Source organism: Metarhizium album (genome assembly GCF_000804445.1).
Source record: "Metarhizium album ARSEF 1941 chromosome Unknown scaffold_3, whole genome shotgun sequence".
Taxonomy (NCBI): domain Eukaryota; kingdom Fungi; phylum Ascomycota; class Sordariomycetes; order Hypocreales; family Clavicipitaceae; genus Metarhizium; species Metarhizium album.
Window position 1 is genome coordinate 825,821 of NW_024467577.1, and position 20,058 is coordinate 845,878.

At 56.1% G+C, this 20,058-nt stretch overlaps 5 protein-coding genes across 5 annotated transcripts; 1 reads left to right on the forward strand and 4 right to left on the reverse strand.

Moving 5' to 3' along the window:
• Positions 1-627: 627 nt before the first annotated feature.
• MAM_02018 (Golgi apparatus membrane protein tvp-23) lies at positions 628-1,558 on the forward strand (the record flags this gene model as incomplete). The annotated part of the gene is made up of 4 exons (XM_040820817.1): positions 628-721; positions 798-843; positions 943-1,226; positions 1,401-1,558. The coding sequence occupies 4 exons, from the start codon at positions 628-630 to the stop codon at positions 1,556-1,558; spliced, it is 582 nt and encodes a 193-aa protein (XP_040681160.1).
• Positions 1,559-2,340: 782 nt separating this feature from the next.
• MAM_02019 (uncharacterized protein) lies at positions 2,341-3,892 on the reverse strand (the record flags this gene model as incomplete). Its single annotated transcript, XM_040820818.1, has 3 exons — positions 2,341-2,835; positions 2,892-3,331; positions 3,490-3,892. 3 exons carry the CDS (start codon positions 3,890-3,892, stop codon positions 2,341-2,343), a joined length of 1,338 nt encoding a protein of 445 aa, XP_040681161.1.
• A 2,273-nt stretch (positions 3,893-6,165) lies between these two features.
• On the reverse strand, positions 6,166-9,794 carry MAM_02020 (DUF726 domain protein; the record flags this gene model as incomplete). The annotated part of the gene is made up of 2 exons (XM_040820819.1): positions 6,166-7,503; positions 7,575-9,794. The coding sequence occupies 2 exons, from the start codon at positions 9,792-9,794 to the stop codon at positions 6,166-6,168; spliced, it is 3,558 nt and encodes a 1,185-aa protein (XP_040681162.1).
• Positions 9,795-11,332: 1,538 nt separating this feature from the next.
• On the reverse strand, positions 11,333-12,191 carry MAM_02021 (rRNA-processing protein UTP23; the record flags this gene model as incomplete). Its single annotated transcript, XM_040820820.1, has 2 exons — positions 11,333-12,078; positions 12,140-12,191. 2 exons carry the CDS (start codon positions 12,189-12,191, stop codon positions 11,333-11,335), a joined length of 798 nt encoding a protein of 265 aa, XP_040681163.1.
• Positions 12,192-12,827: 636 nt separating this feature from the next.
• Positions 12,828-13,645, reverse strand: MAM_02022 (Protein phosphatase 2C-like protein; the record flags this gene model as incomplete). The annotated part of the gene is made up of 2 exons (XM_040820821.1): positions 12,828-12,880; positions 12,952-13,645. The coding sequence occupies 2 exons, from the start codon at positions 13,643-13,645 to the stop codon at positions 12,828-12,830; spliced, it is 747 nt and encodes a 248-aa protein (XP_040681164.1).
• Positions 13,646-20,058: the final 6,413 nt, after the last annotated feature.

The following is a 20,058-nucleotide window of genomic DNA, read 5'->3' on the forward strand; positions in this document are numbered from 1 at the left end:
TGGCGAGCTTTCGACCACGAATGGCCGATTGCTGCTTGATGTGAGTGAGGGGTGGGCATGAGATGTATGGCTGTCCAGATCAGATCAACGCGCAGCTTGGACGTTGGTATGTCATGGCGTGGATTAAGTCGCGGGCCTGATTCGCATTGACGGCGGCTAGGGCAGCATGCGCGGCGGAACTCTACCGGTTGCTGGTTTCTAGTTGCTGGAGGCAGACGGACGAGGTTCTCGTGACGCCGGACGAGTGACTGTACCTTTTTGGACGTGCGGGTGCGGGCCGGATCAACTCATCTGCGCTGGCGCGTCCACGTCCAAGGAGCACTGAAAGCTGACGTGGGTCCAGATGCCACATGTCGCCTTGCCTCTCTCCTCCATCCAAACACCACCACCACCACCTCGCACACTCACTCGCACGCACCGCACCGCCCGGGGATGCGTCGTCACCAGACACGACTTCGACTTCTCGCCTCCGTCAAGCCCTGCACCCGGCCTGCCCTCGCGTCGCCACGTCGCAGCCCTCGAAGGGGCCACTCAAACCCGTCGGCCCCCCCGCCGCTGTGACGAAACCGCCCACCACGCCTTGCGCATCTTCATCTTCCATCCGCCATCCGTTGAGACATCGGCGCCATGGACGTGGAGCGGCAGCCGTTGCCCGGAACCCTAAGCTGGCGGTTGAGTTCGCACCCCATAACGCTGCTGGCCTTCCTGGCCTTGAGAATATGTCCGTCGTCCAGCTCCTGGCCTCTGCTCCACGAACGAGCACACGGTAAACCCGAGCACGGCTAACGGATACGCAGCGAGCGTGATGGTGTACTTCTTTGGCCTCTGGGTCACGGCAAGCATGTACATGCGTCCCTATCCTCGCCCCCCCCCCTTCCAACCCTCGGCAACCAGACGTGGAAAAAGGCTGACGCTGAAACTGTCATAAAATCCCAACCGCAGGATCATGATCTTCATCATCACCATCCTCCTCCTCGCCGCAGACTTCTACTACCTCAAGAACATCGCCGGCCGGCGCCTTGTCGGCCTCCGGTGGTGGAACGAGGTCGACCCCCAGACCGGCGAGTCCAAATGGGTCTTTGAGTCGAGCGAGCCCGGCACCAAGGTCGTCAATGCCACCGACAGCAGGTTCTTCTGGCTGTCGCTGTACGTGCAGCCCCTGCTGTGGATCCTGCTGGCCGTCCTGGCCATTGTGAGGCTGCAGTTCCTCTGGCTGCCGCTTGTGGGTGAGTGCTGTCTGTCCGCTTGTTCCCGGCCCCCCTCTTGCTTCCTTCTACGTGCGTCTGTGTATCTGTCTGTCTGTCTTTCTGGCTGTCTGCATCGCCGGCGGAAGGAGGGGCATGGCGCATGGCGCATGGCGCGGATGACGTGCGGCACGGCTGACGGGGAACCAACGATAGTCATCGCCCTCGTTTTGACAATCATGAACACGCTTGCCTTTTCGAGATGCGACAAGTTCAGCCAGGCTTCTAGTTTGGCTGGCAGTGCGTTGGGCACCACCAATTTGGCCGGAAGCATCGCGACGAACCTGGCTGGGCGGTGGTTTTCGCGGAGCTAGGGCTTCTTGGGGACGAGCTGGGCACGACGCGCGCGTGCGTGCGCGGTGGACGTGCGGCGAGGCAGGGCGGCATGCCCCTCGCCCTGTCCGCGTAGACGTGGCTTGGTTCGTGAGCTGGGCCAGTCGGCTGGTTGCTGGGGCCGTACGATGGATGGAGTTGCCGCGCCGCTTGTTGGCGCGCGGGTGCTTTTTATTTTCTTGTACTGGCAGAAATACAGACTCTGTTTGTGCGGTAATCCAAGTATAACAAAGGACGGCTGAGGGAGGGACTGAGTTGAACGGCTTCGCCCGCTGCCGCTACAATAAAACTACACTTGACCTGTGCTCACCTTGCCGGGCCAGAGTCTGGTGGCTCGATTCCTCCGGACCGCCACGGAACAGCAATAGCAAGAGCCCGACACCGCTGCCGGTTACGTGCCGGTCCAGTCGGACGCGTCGCGTCGCGTCGTATCCAGACAGCATCTCAAAACGACGCGGGAAGCCCAGCTCCAACAAGATTACGCTACGTACATCCCTGGCGAATGGGGTCACGGCGCCGACCGCCCGGGACGAAGATTCCACGCCCACAAACATGTCCTTCCATACCCCATTTCCGACTTTGACCCCGTGGCGAGCTTGCACCTATCCGAGGCGACGACGACGACATGTCATCCTGTGGTTCCGTCGGAAGCGGGCTTCTCCGCTTCACATGGCTTTCCGTTGCGACTTTGCAGAGAGAAAAACGGTGCCGAAACATGTTCGACTCGGGCGTCTCATGGAGATGCCATGACCCCGAGGCTCTTCTAGGCCCTGCGAGCAATCTCCTCATCGAGAAGATCTTCCTCGGCGAGGAGGCGGCGGAGATCGTCGTTTGTGTGCTGTGGCTCCACGAGGTGACGGATCCGAGGGGGGATGGGCAGCGTGATGTGAGCATGTGGCGGATCCGCTCGGCCCGAGTCTATGTCTGCGCCGTGGTGGCGCGTGCCGGGTGCGTCGGCGACGACAGCAGGGGCAGGGGTGCCGTCTGCGTAGTCTGACGGGCCGTCGAATACACCTGCGCCGTGGAGATTGGTGAAACTGCCGGCGTGGTCGGGGGGGGGCTGGCAACGCTTGTCTTGCCCGCCGTGGACGACGGCAGCAGGGCCAACGTTGGCCTTGTGGTGCGTGGTGTGATTCTGGCGCCTGCTGTCTTGGGATCGGCTGGGCGGATGAGAGCCCGCGGCTTGGGGGGCACCGAGGGCCTGGTCCTCCATGAAGGCGGTGGTCTTGTACTGGGGATCGAAGGGAAGCTGCTCCCTCTGCTTGCGGCGTCGGCGGCGGAGGAAGAACCATACGAGCCCGGCACGACAAGTACGGCGATGGCACTGCCGACGACTATGCCCGCGGTAGCCCCAGGCTCGGGTCCGCTGGCGCTTGGGCCGGGCGTGTATGTTGCTTGGCTGTCTGCGTCTGAGGCGGAAGTGGAAGTGGAAGTGGGCAGGCTGCTGCTTTGCGTCGTGCCGACAGTCACGCCTGCGCTTGCTCCCGTGCCGACGTCATCATAGCCGCTTACATTCCTGCCCCAAGAAGGATCAACGACCAGTCCTGGCGGAGCTCTGACAAAGAAAACGCCAGAGTTTGCTACTCCCTTCTCGCCGGTGCTGTGTTCGGTCCACGATATCTGGAACCTCATGAAGTCAGTCTCGGAGGCTAGCCGTCGGCCGGGTTCCTGTGTTTGCTCCGGGTCCTTTCCCTGTTGTAATTTTTTCAACCACTCTCCATACTTGAGGGTGATTCCCTGCGGGGCAATGGCTGCTAAGTCCTGTGTTAGCGCATGCTCTGAATTGCCCTCCTTCGCGGTCGGATGTGTTGTGCCGACGTGGCTCATGGTTATCAGGCTCACAGAGGACAGGAAGATGTAATGACAGACAATGGCCGTGAAAGGCTCCAGGTTGGCACAAAACAGAACCTACAGTTGTCAGATAGGAAACCGCGCTCGCTGTTCATGGCAGGCCTATTTGGATCGATGATGATTTTGTCGACGACGACTTGGTCAGCGTCGTTCGACATCATCGCAGACCTGGCAACCCACGCAATCCAGTCGATGTCGGCTCGGTTGCCCTTGTCATTGACCACGGTCCATGATATCAGTACGTTTCCAGGATTTCCTTCCAGAGTGGATAAATCTCGCTTTTCGATAGGCCGTTCGAAGAAATAAGCCATGAACTCAACCTTCTTGTCGGAGCGGTGAGCTGCTCCAGACTCTGAACTCGTCTGTGGCGGTCCGCCAGTCGCTGTTGGGGTTCCGCCAGGCAAAGCAGGATGGCCATTGCTGCCTCCGTTTTGAGGTGCTCTACTGGTTGGGATAATGTTCATCTTCCAGGCTCTTGGAAGCCGACAGGAAAAGTCGCTTCGTCAATCGAAAATCGAAGCTGTTGATATTCTGTTCGTACGTGACAGGTCCGGCGCCTATGGCCAGTGGCAAAGGTGGTTGGCTGTTGTAGGGCCAATCATACATGTACATGAAATGTCTTGCCGTTCTTTTTTGTTGTTTCAACACTCACCAGAAGTGATTTGCCGTGGAAGCGACGCACGCTGCGAGTTACGATGTGCAGCAGCTGACTGAAAGAGGAGGGAGAAGACACTGAAAAGCATGCGCACCCGAGAGGAGGGCTACCTGTGCAAGCGTACGGTGAAAGACGGGGGCAATCAAAACCCTTGTTCACAGGCGGTCCATTGGGCTGATGTATGCGTGGAGATAAGTACGGAGTAAGAATAACTCCCGCTGAGGAACGAGTATGAGCCACCATGGGCATCATGCTGTGTTGTTCGTGCTCGTTGTCTCTGGGAGAGGCGGCTTGCGTCTTGTCCACAAAGAGGGATGCCAAATTAAGCATGCCATTCCTGGGGTCCGAGTGAGGCGACCGGCCGGTTGGTTGGCCAGACCGAAAAAGGGCCCCGGCGTAGGGAGGATTCGCCAGGGTAGAGGGACGTGGCCGAGCTGAAGGACCTAGCATCCCGTATCTCAGGGGGGCCAGATATCCCATCGCGACGATGGGCACTCGGTACGTACGGAGTGCGTCCTCGTCACAAAGTCGACTCGCCTCTGATTCCAGTGGGAGCACAGGGTGCCAAGCCAACACTCGCAAGTCCGGGATCCATGTGTCCGGAAATAAGTGGTTGGGGATTCTAATAAAGAAAGAAATTGATGTGACGAGGGAGTCACTCCTCCTCACTTTGCAAAGCACCGACCACTCGGCGGCTCTGTGATGAGAGACAAGTACCAAGTACGAGTGCTCGTGCCATCGCCCAACGTCGTCTGCGAGTGTCGGCCTGTAGGAATTCTAAAATAAAAAAAAAAAATAATAATAATAAAAAATAAAAATAAAAAAAAAAGGACGGCTGAAGTCGGATGGCAAGACGGCATGCAAGTTGTGTATCTGCGCGCAGCAAGCCCGCCGCCCCATGAGCCTGGCGATAGCCTCCTCCAAGCAGCAGGATTGGACAGCACCGAAGCAAAGCATCAGCAGGCTCCACCACCACCACAGGCCAGGATGAGCACGCCGTCTCGGAGAGACATGGGCGGGAGTTGTGTCCAGTGCGTGCGTGGCATCTGCCCTAGGAGCCGAGACGGTGGCCTCGACAAAATGGAAAAGAAAAGGGCGTTCATCGCAACCTCGTGCTGAAAACGAGTCACCTCGGCGTCTTGGAAACACTAGGGCCATGCGTGGAATTGAAGGAGGAACTCACCTTTGCTCCCCCGAGTCGAGCACCAGGGTTCCCGGCTCGCCGCTCTGCAACTCTGTATTCTGCAGAGTACAGAGTACAGAGTACAGAGTAGGGACCCGGGAGTGGCGCCAACAGCAGTTGCCATTTCTGGCATCACGTGGTCGACCCGGTTCGTCCAACCGCCGACACCAAAAATAAGGTCGAGGGCGACTCCGCACTCCGTGCAATCTCCCGAGTACAGAGTACCTAGGTGCGGACGTGAATACATCATGCATCCCTACCGTACATGACGCAGCGCCTTGGTCCGACTACTTACACTGACCCATTGCGGTCCCGGCCCAATATGCCGTGTCACATATCGCATGCCACCTGTCATCTTTCTCTCTCTCTCCCTCTCGCCTGTTCGGCCCAGAGACCGCCGTTTACGACTCTGCGCGCTGCGGCTTGGCCTGGGATTCCAGACATGGTCGTCAACCTTGTACATGTTTGTTTGTCTCTTACAGGGAAAGAAGAAAAGCCGTTGGAGCCCGCCGCTCTCATTCATCGACGCTCTCATCCCATCCTCATCTCGTCCCATCCATGTCTTGGAAGCGTCCTACTCCTTCCTGTCCTGACTCTTCCGTCTACCGAGCCTCTTGGCCGCCAGAATAATTACATAATGTTCTCATGTGCAAATGCCATCTCATCCATGCAGCCCCAGAGAATGAATAAGAAAGGAGACAATAAAGAAGCAAATCTTTGGCATGTAAGCGCGGACCGATTGTAAAACGGTCACACGTCTGTCCAGGCAACGCCAGGCCAACCAAGTAATCAGTCGTCGTTGCTTCGATAAATCTCCCTAAACCCAAACAAACGCACGACACGAAAACACAAAAAACTCCTCGCAGGGCTTTCGGTCCCTCCTGACCACTGTCCTTGCATTATGCAAAAGTCATCGAAATCTCCTTCTCTTTCCCAAAGTCCTCGTCCTCCGCGTCAGCCCATGGGTCCGAAATAGGCATATTCGGCAATGTTTGTGAACTCTCCATTCCCGGACGGCCGAGACTGCCGAGGCTGCTCTCGCCCTTGGCTGACGGGGCAGCATGCGCATGTACTTGTGCCGAGTCGTTGAATGACGTGTCAAACGTCATTTGAACTTCTTCCTCATGCGCATCCGTGTGATACGGGGATGGCTCCCGAGATCTATTGGTGCTCCCAAAGCCCATGCCCCCAACCGTGAGAATGTCAGCGCTCTTGGTCTCCCGCAGAGAGCCTCGCGCATCTGCTATTGGGGATGAGAGAGATCGCCTGGTCGGCGGAATGTCAAGCTTCATGGGCGGTAGGGTCGACTCAATCTCCTTGACTTGAAGAGCCATTTCCATGTCTGAATCTCCGTGCGCTTCCTTGGCTAATTCCGCCCGGATAGCATCAACATCGAAAAGAACGCCGTGATTGTTGCCAATCTGATCCTCTACCTTGCCGCCATTACTGTCTCCCTTGCCCCCCTTGGCAGCAGACTCCTCGTACACTTCCCACTCCTGGCGATCAGCCTTCTTGCGCCGTCCAAAGAGACTGAAACCACCGCTCTTTTTGGCCTTGCCCTCCCTTTCTAGCTCCTTCCGAGCTTCTTCGATTTCGCTGATAAGTTCTCGCTGTCGCTCCTCGTGATTATCGGGATCGGGATCCTCTATTTCGGTAAATTCTTCGCTTTCTACTATCCAACCACATTTTATCAAGAGGGAAGGCATCGCGGTTCGATATTGCATATGGCCCGGTACCTCCTCCGTAACATCCATGTTCTCCACCCAAGGCGCCTCAACCGGAGCCAGTCCGGCGACTCGGCGAATGCCGCCATTAGTTAACCGGAAAAGATATCCAAGGATCCAGTCGTTGCGATTATAGGCATTAACAAAACGTCCCGATACAACAGTCCTTGCTCGGAGGAATTCATCTTGCTTGACAACAACCGGTGAACCAAAGAGGTAAACGTTTTGTATCAGCCCGTACGCGCCACGCTTGGCAAGTTCCTGCAGGCACGAGAAGATGACTCTCGCGCCTATAGAGTATCCAACAAGAGTAATTGGTCGCGTTCCCAGACTGCGATCCATGAGGGAGTCGGCCAGAATCAGGCCTGCGGCCGTGGCCCTGTCAAGCGAGACGGCCCAGGGGTTGTCGATCAGGTATGACAACTTTGTCAAAACAATAGGCAGTTGCAAGGCGGCCATCAAACTCATGAGAATGGTGCTACCCAGAATCTGCTGCAAACCTTGGGTGAGTGCCTGCGGAGCTTCGATTAGCAGGTTCGTCCTTGATCCATTGGCAAGCGTGAGAAATTATTAGAGAAAAATACCTCTGTAGCTAAAATATTAATGGTGTCGCCCATACTTCGCAGCATTTCTGGCTCCCACAACACGGAATATATGTCTCCCATGACAGAATCCACTGTGCTGAAGGGCAAACGAACGTCATCCACTTTTCCCGTCAGCCAGCCCGATACCGTCACGATGAGATTGACTCGCTTGTTGTTGTGCAGCGGCCGGTATTCGAACGTCTTTACCGCACCTGTTCGTCGATTGGCAGCTCGACCGCCAATCAGACTACCCGAAGCAGCTGCTGATGAAGTAATAATGGCAGCACCACCTGCTCCAGCCAGAAAACTACTCGTGCCGGTGACGCCAATGGTGGTGAAGCCAGCAGCAAGACCGGCTCCAATGACAGGCGCGAGTAGCCCAGCTGACAATCCAATAACCAACCCACCTCCCACGGTTGCGAGGCCCATCATCATATATCTCCTCTTTTGCGCCTGTTTTCTCCGAGACTCCATGTGCGCCTCTTCGTTCCAGTTCTCTTTTTCAGCAGCTTGTTGCATTTCCAGAGCGTCGGTGACCCTCTTCTCGAATTTGCATATATCGATCCATGAAATTTCCAGACTGTCGGCCACACGCTCCAGAAGCACCCGGGAGCGGGCGTCGTATATAGAATCAGCAATCAAGATGAGAAACAAATCGCACAGAACGGTCCAACGTAAATCGATGTCTATTTTATCGGTGGTTGGGAGTTGAGAGGGTGTCTGGACGTCAGGCACCTCGCTATGGTCGATGCTTTCATACGGTGGCGGCATTTCGGCCGGCTTTTCGTCATTGGGAGTCGCGGGTCCAGAGGACACGGAACATGAGCTGGTGCCTTCGTCGACTGATGTGCGATCCTGGGCCATGGGATTATGGACTCTAGAGTTGGCATGAAGCGCTGGAGTCAGGTCCTTGGGCACAACGCCATGCTCAGCAAGTTGCTCGATCATGACTTGTTCTGCTTCGCTGATATCCATGTGAGAGTAGAGGCGAATCATCATCTTCTGACCCCACATCTTCTGGGATTCGGCACTTATATTGACCATCTTTTTCGTTTTCTTGGTGACCTCCAGTTCTTCTCCCTCCTTGACCATTTTGGCCATCTCCAGGCGCACTACCCCGACATAAGCTATTCTCTGGCCCTCGGTCAAAAGGTCCTTTGTAGCTTGCATTTGAGAGACCGCATCACGACCCTCGTCGTCGGCAAGACCCGTGCCTTTCCGTGACTCCTGGAAAAGATACTGTGTGTTGTCGTCCAAGCTAGTAGCAGACTCGGCATCCTCGTCCATTATAACACGGGTGTACCCCTTTCCAGCTCCTCCGAGGCCGCTGTAACCATATTTTTCGTCGTCTTCCTCATGGTGCTCTCGCGCAATCAAGCGATTGTCGTCATCATAAATGTCGTACGGAGCGAACGCTGGCATGGTCTGCCAACCACCATCATCGTCATCCTTTTTCTCTTCATGTTGCATGGAAAGTTGCTGATGCGAGAATTCCGAGAGGCCAGGGTGAGGGCCACCACCAATGCTAGCCACACTGGCATCGCGGACATGCGAAACCTTGGGCTTCTTGTCAGTCGGCTTCGAGCAAGTCGCAGTGACTTCGGGCTGTTTCTCATCTTGCACAGGGGTCTTTGTGCCATTGGCAACAGGGTCGGCCTTTTCGGATTGCGGATTTGGGGTTGGCGGACCGCGTGCAGTAGCCATCGCGTCCGGACTCGCAGCAGGTATCGAAGTCGCGACACGTTCCTTTTCTTCGCCTTCTTTTTCTGAGTTCAGACTCGAGGCCTGTGCTTCCGATGTCAACACTTCAGACTTGGAAGCAGGCGCAGCGGTAGACGAATTTGCGGGCATTGCGTTCGGTGCATCCACAAAGGGGGCATCGTCGCTCTCGCTATCGCTCTTTGCTTCTGGATTGCAGCTTTTTGAGCCCGCAGGTGAAGAGGGCGGCTTTTGATCCTTCGGTTCGGGATGAGTAATTGGTGAGTCTGAATCGTCTGACTTATAATTCACTTGCTCTGTTGTTTTCGAAGTCGCCGCCACGTCGCTGGGCCCCACGCCAGACTTGGGCAGTGCCGCATCGGCAGTCGGGGTTGCATAACGTCGAATGGGCAGGCCAAAATCGTCGGTTTCAAGCTGGGCGGCCGCAGGAGCAGGGACAGAAGCTTGCGGCGACTTCTTGGCAGCAGCGTCGTCGGGCTCGGCGTCCTTGGTGCTGACCATTGTGTCGTTGTCCCGCGGAGAGAAACAAAAGGCGGAACAAAGCAACGGAGTCTTGTTCGTCTCTCTCCCACGTCCACATCCACGACTTCAGGGCTCTTCAGGGGACGGGACGGATGGGGACGTGACCAAGACTTATTAAGTAAGGTGTGACGTCTTTTGTGTGATGAACCCCGTTATGAAATAAGGCGGTGGCGGAGTTGGGCAAGATCAGACGTTGGCGGCAAATAACTGCTCCGTACTAGCTAGCTAGCTAGCAGTGACTGGCTGCTATGCCTGCCCAAGTAGGTAGGTGGTCAATTTGGCGGGCACAGAGGGAACCCAACCCGGAAAATGCACTCGACGCTACACGCACACTGCCACTGCCACTGCCACTGCCACTGCTACCGCCGCCACTGGCAGGCGTCGGGCAATGTCAAACTCGGGGACGGCCTTGGCACTGCACCTCGGTCGGTCGGTACGTTGCAACAGATGCCAACCGTGGCGGGCGGTTGGGGAGAACAGAAAAGGGGCCGCGGCAGAAAGGATCGTTGACGACTTTTCGCATTGCCCTGCAGATCAAGGAGTGTGCCTGCGGAGTAGTTGTAGTTACCAGTTGGCCGCTACCCTGGTCTCGGACTGTTGGTGGGCGGGCAGCGCGGTCGGCGGTCGCCAATTGACCTGACGGCGCTGTCAAAAACGCGCGGTTTGCTGCAACGTCGCGGCAGTTGATCCTTTGCAATCGGATGGACATTTTTTCGATGCGGGCGCCGGAAATTAGGGCCGCATTCAACCGCCGTGACACCACAACAACAACAGCCACCCGCGCGAGGCGAACATGGGCGAGAGTTTCATCGGACCGAGTACGGAGTACCTCCAAACTGAATAATCAAGCCCGCAGCACAATACTGGAAACCAGCCGCCCAAGGCTGTGATGAAAAAAGATCAAAAAAAAAAAAAAAAAAAAAAAAAGGAAAAAAAACAACATGAGTTTAAGCGCAGGTCCAAAGACAAGGCGCACACTCAAACGAGCCTCCTCTTGGCAGGGCCCCAAGTACTCCGCCCATTGACTGATGGGCACTGTGGCGTCAATGCGATCTGCTCCAGGTCCCGTTTTCCCCCTTCCCTGTCCAATTAGTCAGTAACTACTGAACCGCCGCTTCATCGCCAGCCAAGACTCGTAGGGCCTGCGCGCATCACTACAACCTGAAATGCAATCATGCCTCTATCGGATTCGTAGTTCATGTCGTGAAGCCCCAACGGTGAGTGAGGTTTTGCCCTCAACACGCACCAGCCAACCATGATTGACCGACGTTGGACATGAGACGACTTCGTTGGCAAAAGGTGGTGCCTGGTGAAAATAATGATATTTCATCAGCTTTGGGACCTAGGAGAAGATGGCTTTGATTCCACCTGGCCATGCCTGCCTGAAAATGCTCACTTTTTACACATCTCCGACACCAAATGCCCGAAACTGCCTTCATCAACACGCAAGTTCCTTGTCAACGCCGTAAACTGTAGATACACACTATGCATTCCCCCCTCAGATGTCTTGTATAATTTCAACCTTGATCGATATTTGAGAGAGTCTGGGGTGCACTGCCCTCGCCGCCCTTGTCACTTCCGTCTCCAGTGGCAGCATTCGTCGACTTGCCTTTTCTCTTTCTCTTGCGCTTGGCTGGCGCTTCGCCAGCCTTACCCTCCGCCTTGGCCGTCTTCCTCGGTGTGCCTGTCCCTTCAGTATGCTTCTTGGCTTTCTTCTTTATTGACAAGGGATTAGGCTCCTTCGGACCTGGGCGCTTGGACTTCTTCTTCGACGGGGGTGTCGGATGGGCCCCTTCGCCACTTGCCATGACGTTTCCATCATCGCCGTCAGGTTTACCATGGTCGTCTTCTTCGTCACCGTCGTCCCTTTCCTCCCTCTTCCTCTTCCTGATTGTCGGTTTCAGCCCCGCCCTAAACTTGCTTCGCTCTTCTCGGGCTCGAAGTCGGACGCTCTCGTCGGACATTGGCTCCAGAATCATGACGCTTCTCTTGATGTATATCAAGGGCACTCCTCGAACGCCGCGTAACATGCGCCGCAGATCCACGTTCTGACTTGCCACGACATATCGGTGCTTGTTCTCCCCCGTGTCCTTGGGATCCACGACAGACTGGAAGCACTCGAGTGTGCTCAGCGGCTCTGGGTACTCATCGGGGTGATGGCCGCAACGTCGTCTTTCGCAAGTCTTGGCTACATCAATAGCTTCGCTGATGCCGGGTTCATTCTTGCGCGCGTAAAGTTTTCTGATTTCGCATTGGGTGATCACTGAGATTTGGTTAGGAAGCATAAAACTAGGAGCCCGGGGACGGATGAAGAGGGAGCGTACTTGGCTTGACTTTTCCATGGGCTGTCCGTTGTAGCGCCGGTTCCAATTCCATTTTGAAACGACTGGCATCTTGGACCATTTCAGCGTCCACTGGGCGCAGGGTCAGCAAGCCATGGAGACAGGAAGCTGAACCACGGAAACCCACCGAGAACTTGGTACGGCTCCCGAAAACCAAAAGTCATGCAGTATCGCTCCATGAGCTTGCGATACTGCTTGGATCGTTTGCCCCTCATGCTCGGCAAGTAGAAAAGTCGTAAGGGGAGGTGGCAATGGTCACGGGTGAGATGAGATCACGCAGCATGTCTAGACTCTACTTCGATGACCGCTGGGGAGCTTGTCGAAATAAATTTCTTATCGAAGGCGGACTCAGGGTCTGCACGTGCGATAAGGGAGGGGCCGCTAGCCACACTCGGCCAAGCGCGAAAGCCATCCGAACCCGAGATCATCATGGGACAGCCAGGCCCCGAAACAACGAAAAAGCGCAACTTACAAAGTTCTGCTGCAAGTCCAGGCCTAACGTTGAAGGATTCGAAAAGTAGCAGCAGCAATTTCGCTCAAGTTTAGATCCATAATTTCAGGCAAGACACTCTTGCCGACTGGCTGGATGGATGCCAGCATTGGTCTCCATGACTTGATATTTGGTTACATGTATTAATCAGACAAAATCCAATGCATATATGCTCCGTATTCACTTGTTTTCGACGCACAGGGCAGCAACCACGCTGATATCATCTAGCTTTCCTGTAGGTAAAGTACGGTAAGAAGCTGCATCTCCGGGGGTGTCGGAAGACTAGACTGAACAACGAACATACCTCCTTCACTGGCCAAGCCTTCTTCAATGGCTTGCTCCATAAATGGACTCTCTGCAAATGGATCCATGGCAATGACTCTGGCTGCGGCGACGAGCTCATCTGCTGCCACCCTCATCCCGCCATTGCGACCGCCTTTTCTGTCTTGATTCGAACCTCCCCCTTTTCCTGACTCCCAGCTTTGGATGCTCTTTGCAACCGAGTCAACGATTTCGTGCTCCCACAAATTGTCAATGACGCCGTCGCTCATCGCCAGTACCACGTCCCCAACTTCCAAGTCTACAGTATCCACGACAGCATTGTTCCTTGGCGTATCGGGGCTGTTGGTGCCAAGCTGCCTCGGGCAGTCGAACCAATGCCACTGTTCCTTGGTCTTGAAGATGACTTCCCTGTTCCGCGGGCGGAGGACCATTACTTGGCAGTCCCCGAGATTGGTGACCAGCAGCAGTGGTAATGGACCGCCAGACGAGTCGCCGCCCGGGGCTCGGTAGTGCAGCTGTGCGCCGCACGCAGTGGTTGTTCCCTGCCAGTCGTGGGCGACCGTCGCATCGAGCGTCTGCTCATAGGCCTTCTGGAGCTTGGCTTTCGGATCGGGAGTGTGTGGTGCGTTGGCGGACAAGGATCGAAGGGTATCTTCTTCAACGGCTGATACCCAAAAGTGCAAGATTAATCGCGACCAGAGTCTATGGCAATCCATTTAGCTCTCGTGAAGACTGTCAGCACCGGACACGTGAGCCTACCCGGCATGGCCTCGTGGTCGCATCGCCCAGGCCCCGACTCCGTCATTCACACAGATGAAGAAATCGCTCGCGTAGACGGCATCGTCTCCATTCGTCAGGCCCTTTATGAGTTCTCCATTCACAAATGCCCCCCGTCGATGGCGACTTCGATGATGCGTGCTCAGCGGGTCGGAGAAGGAAGCGGACGGAGGCGACGTGAAAGGAGGTGGGAAGGGTCTCGGCTGACGCTTCGCAAACAAGCCAATGCCTGTTTCGAATCGGAAAGGCAGTTTCGATGGCTTCCTGTGTCGACCAGACGCCTCTGGGGATGAATCTACCGAGTATCGCTGCTCATGACGGCCCCGCCATGGCGGGTCTGGAAGCTGGCGCTGTCGCTGTCGCTGTCGCGATAAAGATCTCGAAAGAGCCGCAGGCGTTGGAAAATGTGACGTGCGCATTCCAACTATGAAAGTCCAGCGCTGACCCGGTAGGGGTCGCTGACCGCGGCCTCTGTAGCAAGCTCTGTCGGTCGGTGTCGATGTGTTGACGAATCCAGGGAATGTCCAGTGCTTGTCTGGTGGTTCGTTGACGATGAGGGGTGTATTGGAATGCCTGTACGTGATGACACGCTGGATATATTTATCTTGTCGAGACAGACGGTCTTGGGAATGCGTGCAACTCGGTATCGCATGGGACACGGCAACACGGCACGTTCCGCGCGGGGGGTTTGTTGACGTAACTGATGCCAGCGTGCTCTGCTAAGATTAAACCGTGTCCGCATCGTAGCGGAGTATGCCGCATCTGTGGACGCGCGCAGCTTCAATGAGTCGATGCAGATGGTAAATGCACGGAGTTGTCGTCAAATTGCACAGGACCGATTCCACCGACGACCAGGTACGTAGGCATAAATCCACACACCTAGGTATTTATATAATATATACTCCGTACACATACACATATACACAGCCCTACACTGGATAGGTGTTGAACAGGCAATCTTCCGTGGCCCGACGTGGTCTGGTCTTCAAATGACTGGCCTACCCTATATGCTGACCAATTCGCCGTGAAAACAAGGCCACTCAGCCTGCAAGTGGGCTGGATTCTTGTCGCGACCGGCATCTGCACTCATTGGGCACACGTAGCCCCTTAATTCTTCCCTCTTTTTTTCCACCTGTATCAAACATAGTCGGCATGGTGCAAGGCTGGTCATCAACCTCGACGATCAGATTGTGCATGCAGCGGCGGCTAGCACTCCTACGATAAATGGCAACTGGCACAAGACACTCCGTAGTCGTCTACGTGCTCAATTATTTGTTACTCAGCCTCGACGACGATGTGCGCGTAGGATTGGGGGCAGTGACGTCAACTCGGTGGTGGCTCTAGCCTCTGCGCACAGACGTCCCGACGAGGCGCCGGCCCCTATCGCCCAGGTAGCCTCCAGGTGCAGATGTCCCGTCCGCTCCGTAGTACCCCAGACTCTGTGCGGCCGAGTACGGAGTGGATGAAAAAGCAAATCAAGTCACGGCGTCTGTGAGCCGTCTCCAGATACCCGGCCAGTCTGCAACAGGTTGGCGTCAGAGGACGCGCCCAGAGAGCTCCCAGCGGCCCAGTGCTGGAGTCTTGGGCTCTTGGGACAGGGGTCGACGGGTGGGCCACCAGACGTGCACAAAGTCGGGCTGTGTCGAGTGACTGGCGGCACGAAGAATTGGCAGCGCCTGCGAACCTATCGTCATCGGCCTCAGTGGAACCGCACGAGCCCTGCTTCTCATTCCCGCCAGCGGATTGTCAACTCGAGACCGCCTATAAGCACCTGCACCAATGTACGGCGGCGCTGTGGACGAATGTGGCCGCTCAACTCAACATGAGCGCCCGTGACTCCACGTCTCTCTGCAACACTTGACTCGGCCAAAACGTTTGACGACCGCCTGGGCATCCCTTCCTTGGGCCTCGAGCCAGCACTGAGCAGTTGACCCCTGCCGCTGCCCCTCGTATCCCGGATGCCTGGCAGTTCATTCATGCCATTTGGACAGGTTTTTCCTTTCTTTTTTTTTTTTCTGCGCCGTGGCTGTGGAGTCGCCAAGGTGAGGTAAAACGAGGTAAAACTTGCCGTCACCTGAAGCACCGCTGCCGATGGATAATGACGAGGGGCAACGCCAGCGCTGCAGAAATGCACTGGTTCTTCTTGGCTTGGCCGGCCCACGGCAGTGTAGGTTCGATAGCACGAGGACTAGCAAGTCGTACTTTGTATTGCATTTGCAGACCGTGGCCAGGTAGAGAGTCGAGACACACACCCCAGACACTGTGTTTGTTTCCCATTTGCGCCACATGGACTCGGTGCGCAATGGCTGGCGCTTGGCGGTGTCCGCAGTGAGCGCTTGCGCACTCGATGCCCGGGATTGCTCGGTGAGCAGCTCGATGACATGTTCAATGTCGCACAGAGAAGCACGGAGTGGGCGGAAGTGGCTGAGTTGCGCTCATCCCTCATCCGTGGCCTGCACCAAGGAGATGAGCGTTGGACCAAGTCAGCTGCGTACGGAGTACGTAACTACCACGCACAACGAACAAGCTTCATGTTTCTTCTGAGAACTGCTGCTCCACTCCACGCTCCACGCTCCGCACTCAGCATTACCACCACTACTCCGTACACGGTACGACTGGTGGCTGCCCCTGGCTGATGAATCAGTTCGGATGCGATGGAATCAACGGCCGGTGGGACTGGGACTGAGACTCGCACCGCCAACCTGACCTGCACGGCGGTCGACTGGCTTGGCTGCTGGCTGGCCATTGTCTATTCTCAACCCACCGTCACCAAATCGCCCGACGTCTTGTGTTGTAGCAGCAGAATCCATGTATCATGTAGTCATGCACCATTGGCGCCGGGAGCCTGGTTCGGCCGGGGTCGAGGTGCGTCTGATACGAGCGAGCACGCGGACCCGGGCAGACTTGGTGGTGTCGTAGTCGCAAAAGGGAAGCTCACCTGAAAGAAAGCCAGCCGCCCACTGCATTTGGAAGGACTCGTACGGAGTACGGAGTAGCTAACAAGCCAACGGTGCATGACGAGTCACTGGCCACTCGGCGCATAGTAGGTCGTGGTGACCCGTTGCCGTCTCATCAGAGGCGATCATGAGACGCCCTCGGTCAGACACGACGACAGGGTCGATGGCATCGCCAGGCGACGGCGAATAGGACACACAGCAAGGCACGGCACACAGCACAGGATGGATGGATGGGATGCGCAAGCGCATGGGGGATGAGAACGGCGGGGATTGGAGATGGACAAGCCGGGTTTATTTAGAAGCGCCTCGTCCTCCCTCAGTACGGAGGATGAGAGATTGCCATGTCTGTTTTCCGGTTTCTTGTTTCGAGACCATGACGGCTCGTTGCCGCCGTGCGTGTGCGCCGAGATGAACAAAAGGGCGATCCGGCACACTTTATTAACCGCTGACCAAAGAGCACGACTCAGCACACATTACTCGTGCCGTTGGTTGCTGCTGGGCACACACACAGCTCCTCTGGCGTCATTCAAAAGCCGCCCATTTACACCTTCAGCCTCCGATCTTGAAAAAGTTTCGCTCCCAGTTGCGGGTGACGTTGCTCATAGTCATAGACACTCTCAGCCAGCCTTTTGGCACATCGACCAATTAGCTCCGGCCCAGCTTCAAGTCGGGGAATCCAAGGATCAGCGGGCTATATCGCTCGGAAGCCGGATCGAACTCTGACGATCGACAATTGAGCCGCGTGGAATACAACACACGCCCGCGAGGCCTGGCGGGCCTCTCATTACGTCGTCGGCGTGGCGAATTTCTGTGGCGGGAAGCACCATACCATCGCAACGCAAGTTGCAACCCCGGCTGCGTGTGTTTGACGTCGACGACTTTTTTTTTTTTTTTTTTTTTTTTTTTAACACAAATATTTTTTGGGTGGGAAAAAAAAAACCTCTTCCTCGGACCTTGACGGTTTCCTGCCACTGTTCCCAGGCAGTCAGGCAGTCAGTCAGTCAGTCAGTCAGCTTGGTCTTTGACTTCTTTCCCAGAGGACCACAAGGCCCAAGCCATAGACAACCGCATTTGGCACCGGTGGTCCCGAGCCAAACAAGGCTGCATAGCGTGCAAGACGGTCGACTTGTAGATGCAAGGACTTGAACAAAGCGAAATTCAAAGTCCTTCGTCTAGCCGCCGGCTAATTTTGGACACTGCCTTTATTATTTGCAACCCGAGCTTCTTGGCTTCACCCCGTCCACTTGTTGCCTTGCAAGCTGGGTAGAAGGGGAAACGCTACAACAAAAAAGGAAACCTTTTCAAAAAGCGAAGCCACATCTTGTCCTTTGGCAAGTGCGAGGCTATTTCATCCTCGTTACTGTACTCCCCTCCCCGTTGCCCCGAATATTTTCTGCATCATTCTTTCCCCCTCCCTCGTCTTCTTCGCAGCCAATACTTATACCGAGCGAGCCGGCGGTTGCCTGGAGCGCCAGACGACGACCAGACGACGACCAGACGACGATTAGACGGCCAGACGACCAGACAATACGACGACGGCGCCGCAGAATCAACAAAGGCTTGCTTTGGTTTGGTTGGCTTCGTCGCTTTCGGGTTTGTTGCGCCTGCGAGCTGATCAAGTGGCCTCCGACTGTTCCGCGCACACCACCCTTCCGACCTCTGGCGACCATCATTCACATCTACGCAAGTGAGCTGATTACTTTACTCTTTTGCCTTGTCCCCAAGCCTTGGATTTCCGGCTGTCTTGGCGGCGTGTGTCTGGTGGTGTACTTCGCCTCAAACGACGACAACAGACTGTTGCTCCAACACAGCCCCGTGCTGCGTACGGCTTACCCCAGGAATCACCCACCTCCGTCGTCGGGCATTTTTTCCTTTCCTTTTCTCTTCCTTTCTGCTCCGTCTGCCTTGTCATCGTCGCCCGCGAGCTCCGTCTCCAAGTTAACATCTCCCAACCCACGACGACTCAGACGGACCCAAGACCACGATCTAAGACCCGGCAGGACCTGGCCTGGAACACAGAACCCGGCACAAAGGAAAATCGCCGCAAATCCATCAGTCCACCAACAACATGGGGCGCAATCGAGGTTTGTACATTCTCTTCCATGTTGATTCATTCCAGCCTCCGTCCACAAGCACCCGAGCCCCGAGCCCCGAGCCCGAGCCCCCGCCCGCCCCTCCCCAGCCCAGCGCACACAGCACCCATGCGCGGAGCCCACAGCGCCCAGACCCGGGGCCATGACCTTCCAAGTTCCTTGTCCATACCAAGTCCAAGTGGTCAGGCCTGCCCTGCCTGCAGGCTGGAATCTGGAATCTGCAGCGCGCAGTGGCCTCGTCTGTCTGCAGTCTGCCGCGGCCTCCCAACGAAGGTTCACCATGTCTGGTTCAAGCACGGCCCAACAATGGGATTGACACTCAATATGTACCACACCGGTTACTAGTGTCAATCGTCGTTGCACGTGCAAGGACATGGACAGGGACTAGTAGTTGGCGTCTGGTATTCTCAACAAGCCAAGCAAGGGCTCGCCTGGTCGCAGCACCCATTGACGTGCCAGGCAAACAATTGCAGGTCTGGTTGGTCGTGCTGCCGCAACACTGTTCCATCTTGTCCGTCTCCGTCTCTGTCCGCCCAGCACGCCCGGGCACGCCAACGTTGGTGCTCAAACAGGCCGCCTCGGTCCAGACGTCGCCTTGCCGGTGCTGGCCACGGCGGCCATGACGACGGATCTGGGGGTGTCGACGACGGCCCCTGGTGGTGGTTGCGGCACAAGGACGGCGACAGCCTCGAGCTGTCCTGTCCGCCACTCACCCCTGCATCTTCGCGCCACGCACGCATGAAGCCCAATCTGGCGCGTGTCGGCCACTCTGTTCACGTTGGCGTTGAGCAGGCAAACACGGAAGCGTTTTGGCTCAGTCCTATTGTTGTTGTTGTTGTTGTTGTTGTTGTGGTGCTGCCGCCCTGATTTGGCCTCTTGTCCCACCGGACCGCCGGCAGCCAGCCGGCAGCAGCGGCTGGTCCATGTCAACTTGAGCCGTCATCAGTGACCCCCCAACCGCTAGTCAGCTTGGTCGCCTCCAAGTTGGCGAGCGGCGGCCAATGACAGCACGCGGCTCCAATGCCATGGATGCCAACTCCGTTCGTTCAGGCGTGCACCGCAGCACACAACGGGGGCCCGAGTGCCGTCACCAAGGCGCGCGCAACCAGTCGTGACCAGACCGTCTTCCAAAGTGGATGCACAGAGTATTACCAGACCAGACGCCGTGCCACTGCTAGTAATAATAAAGTCAAACTTGGACTTGGCTTCAACCATACCCCTGCCTGGTTATTATTACTATTGGGTCATTGCCTCTACCACTCTCGCCGTCATTTCGTTTCAACATTACATGTGCTGACCCAT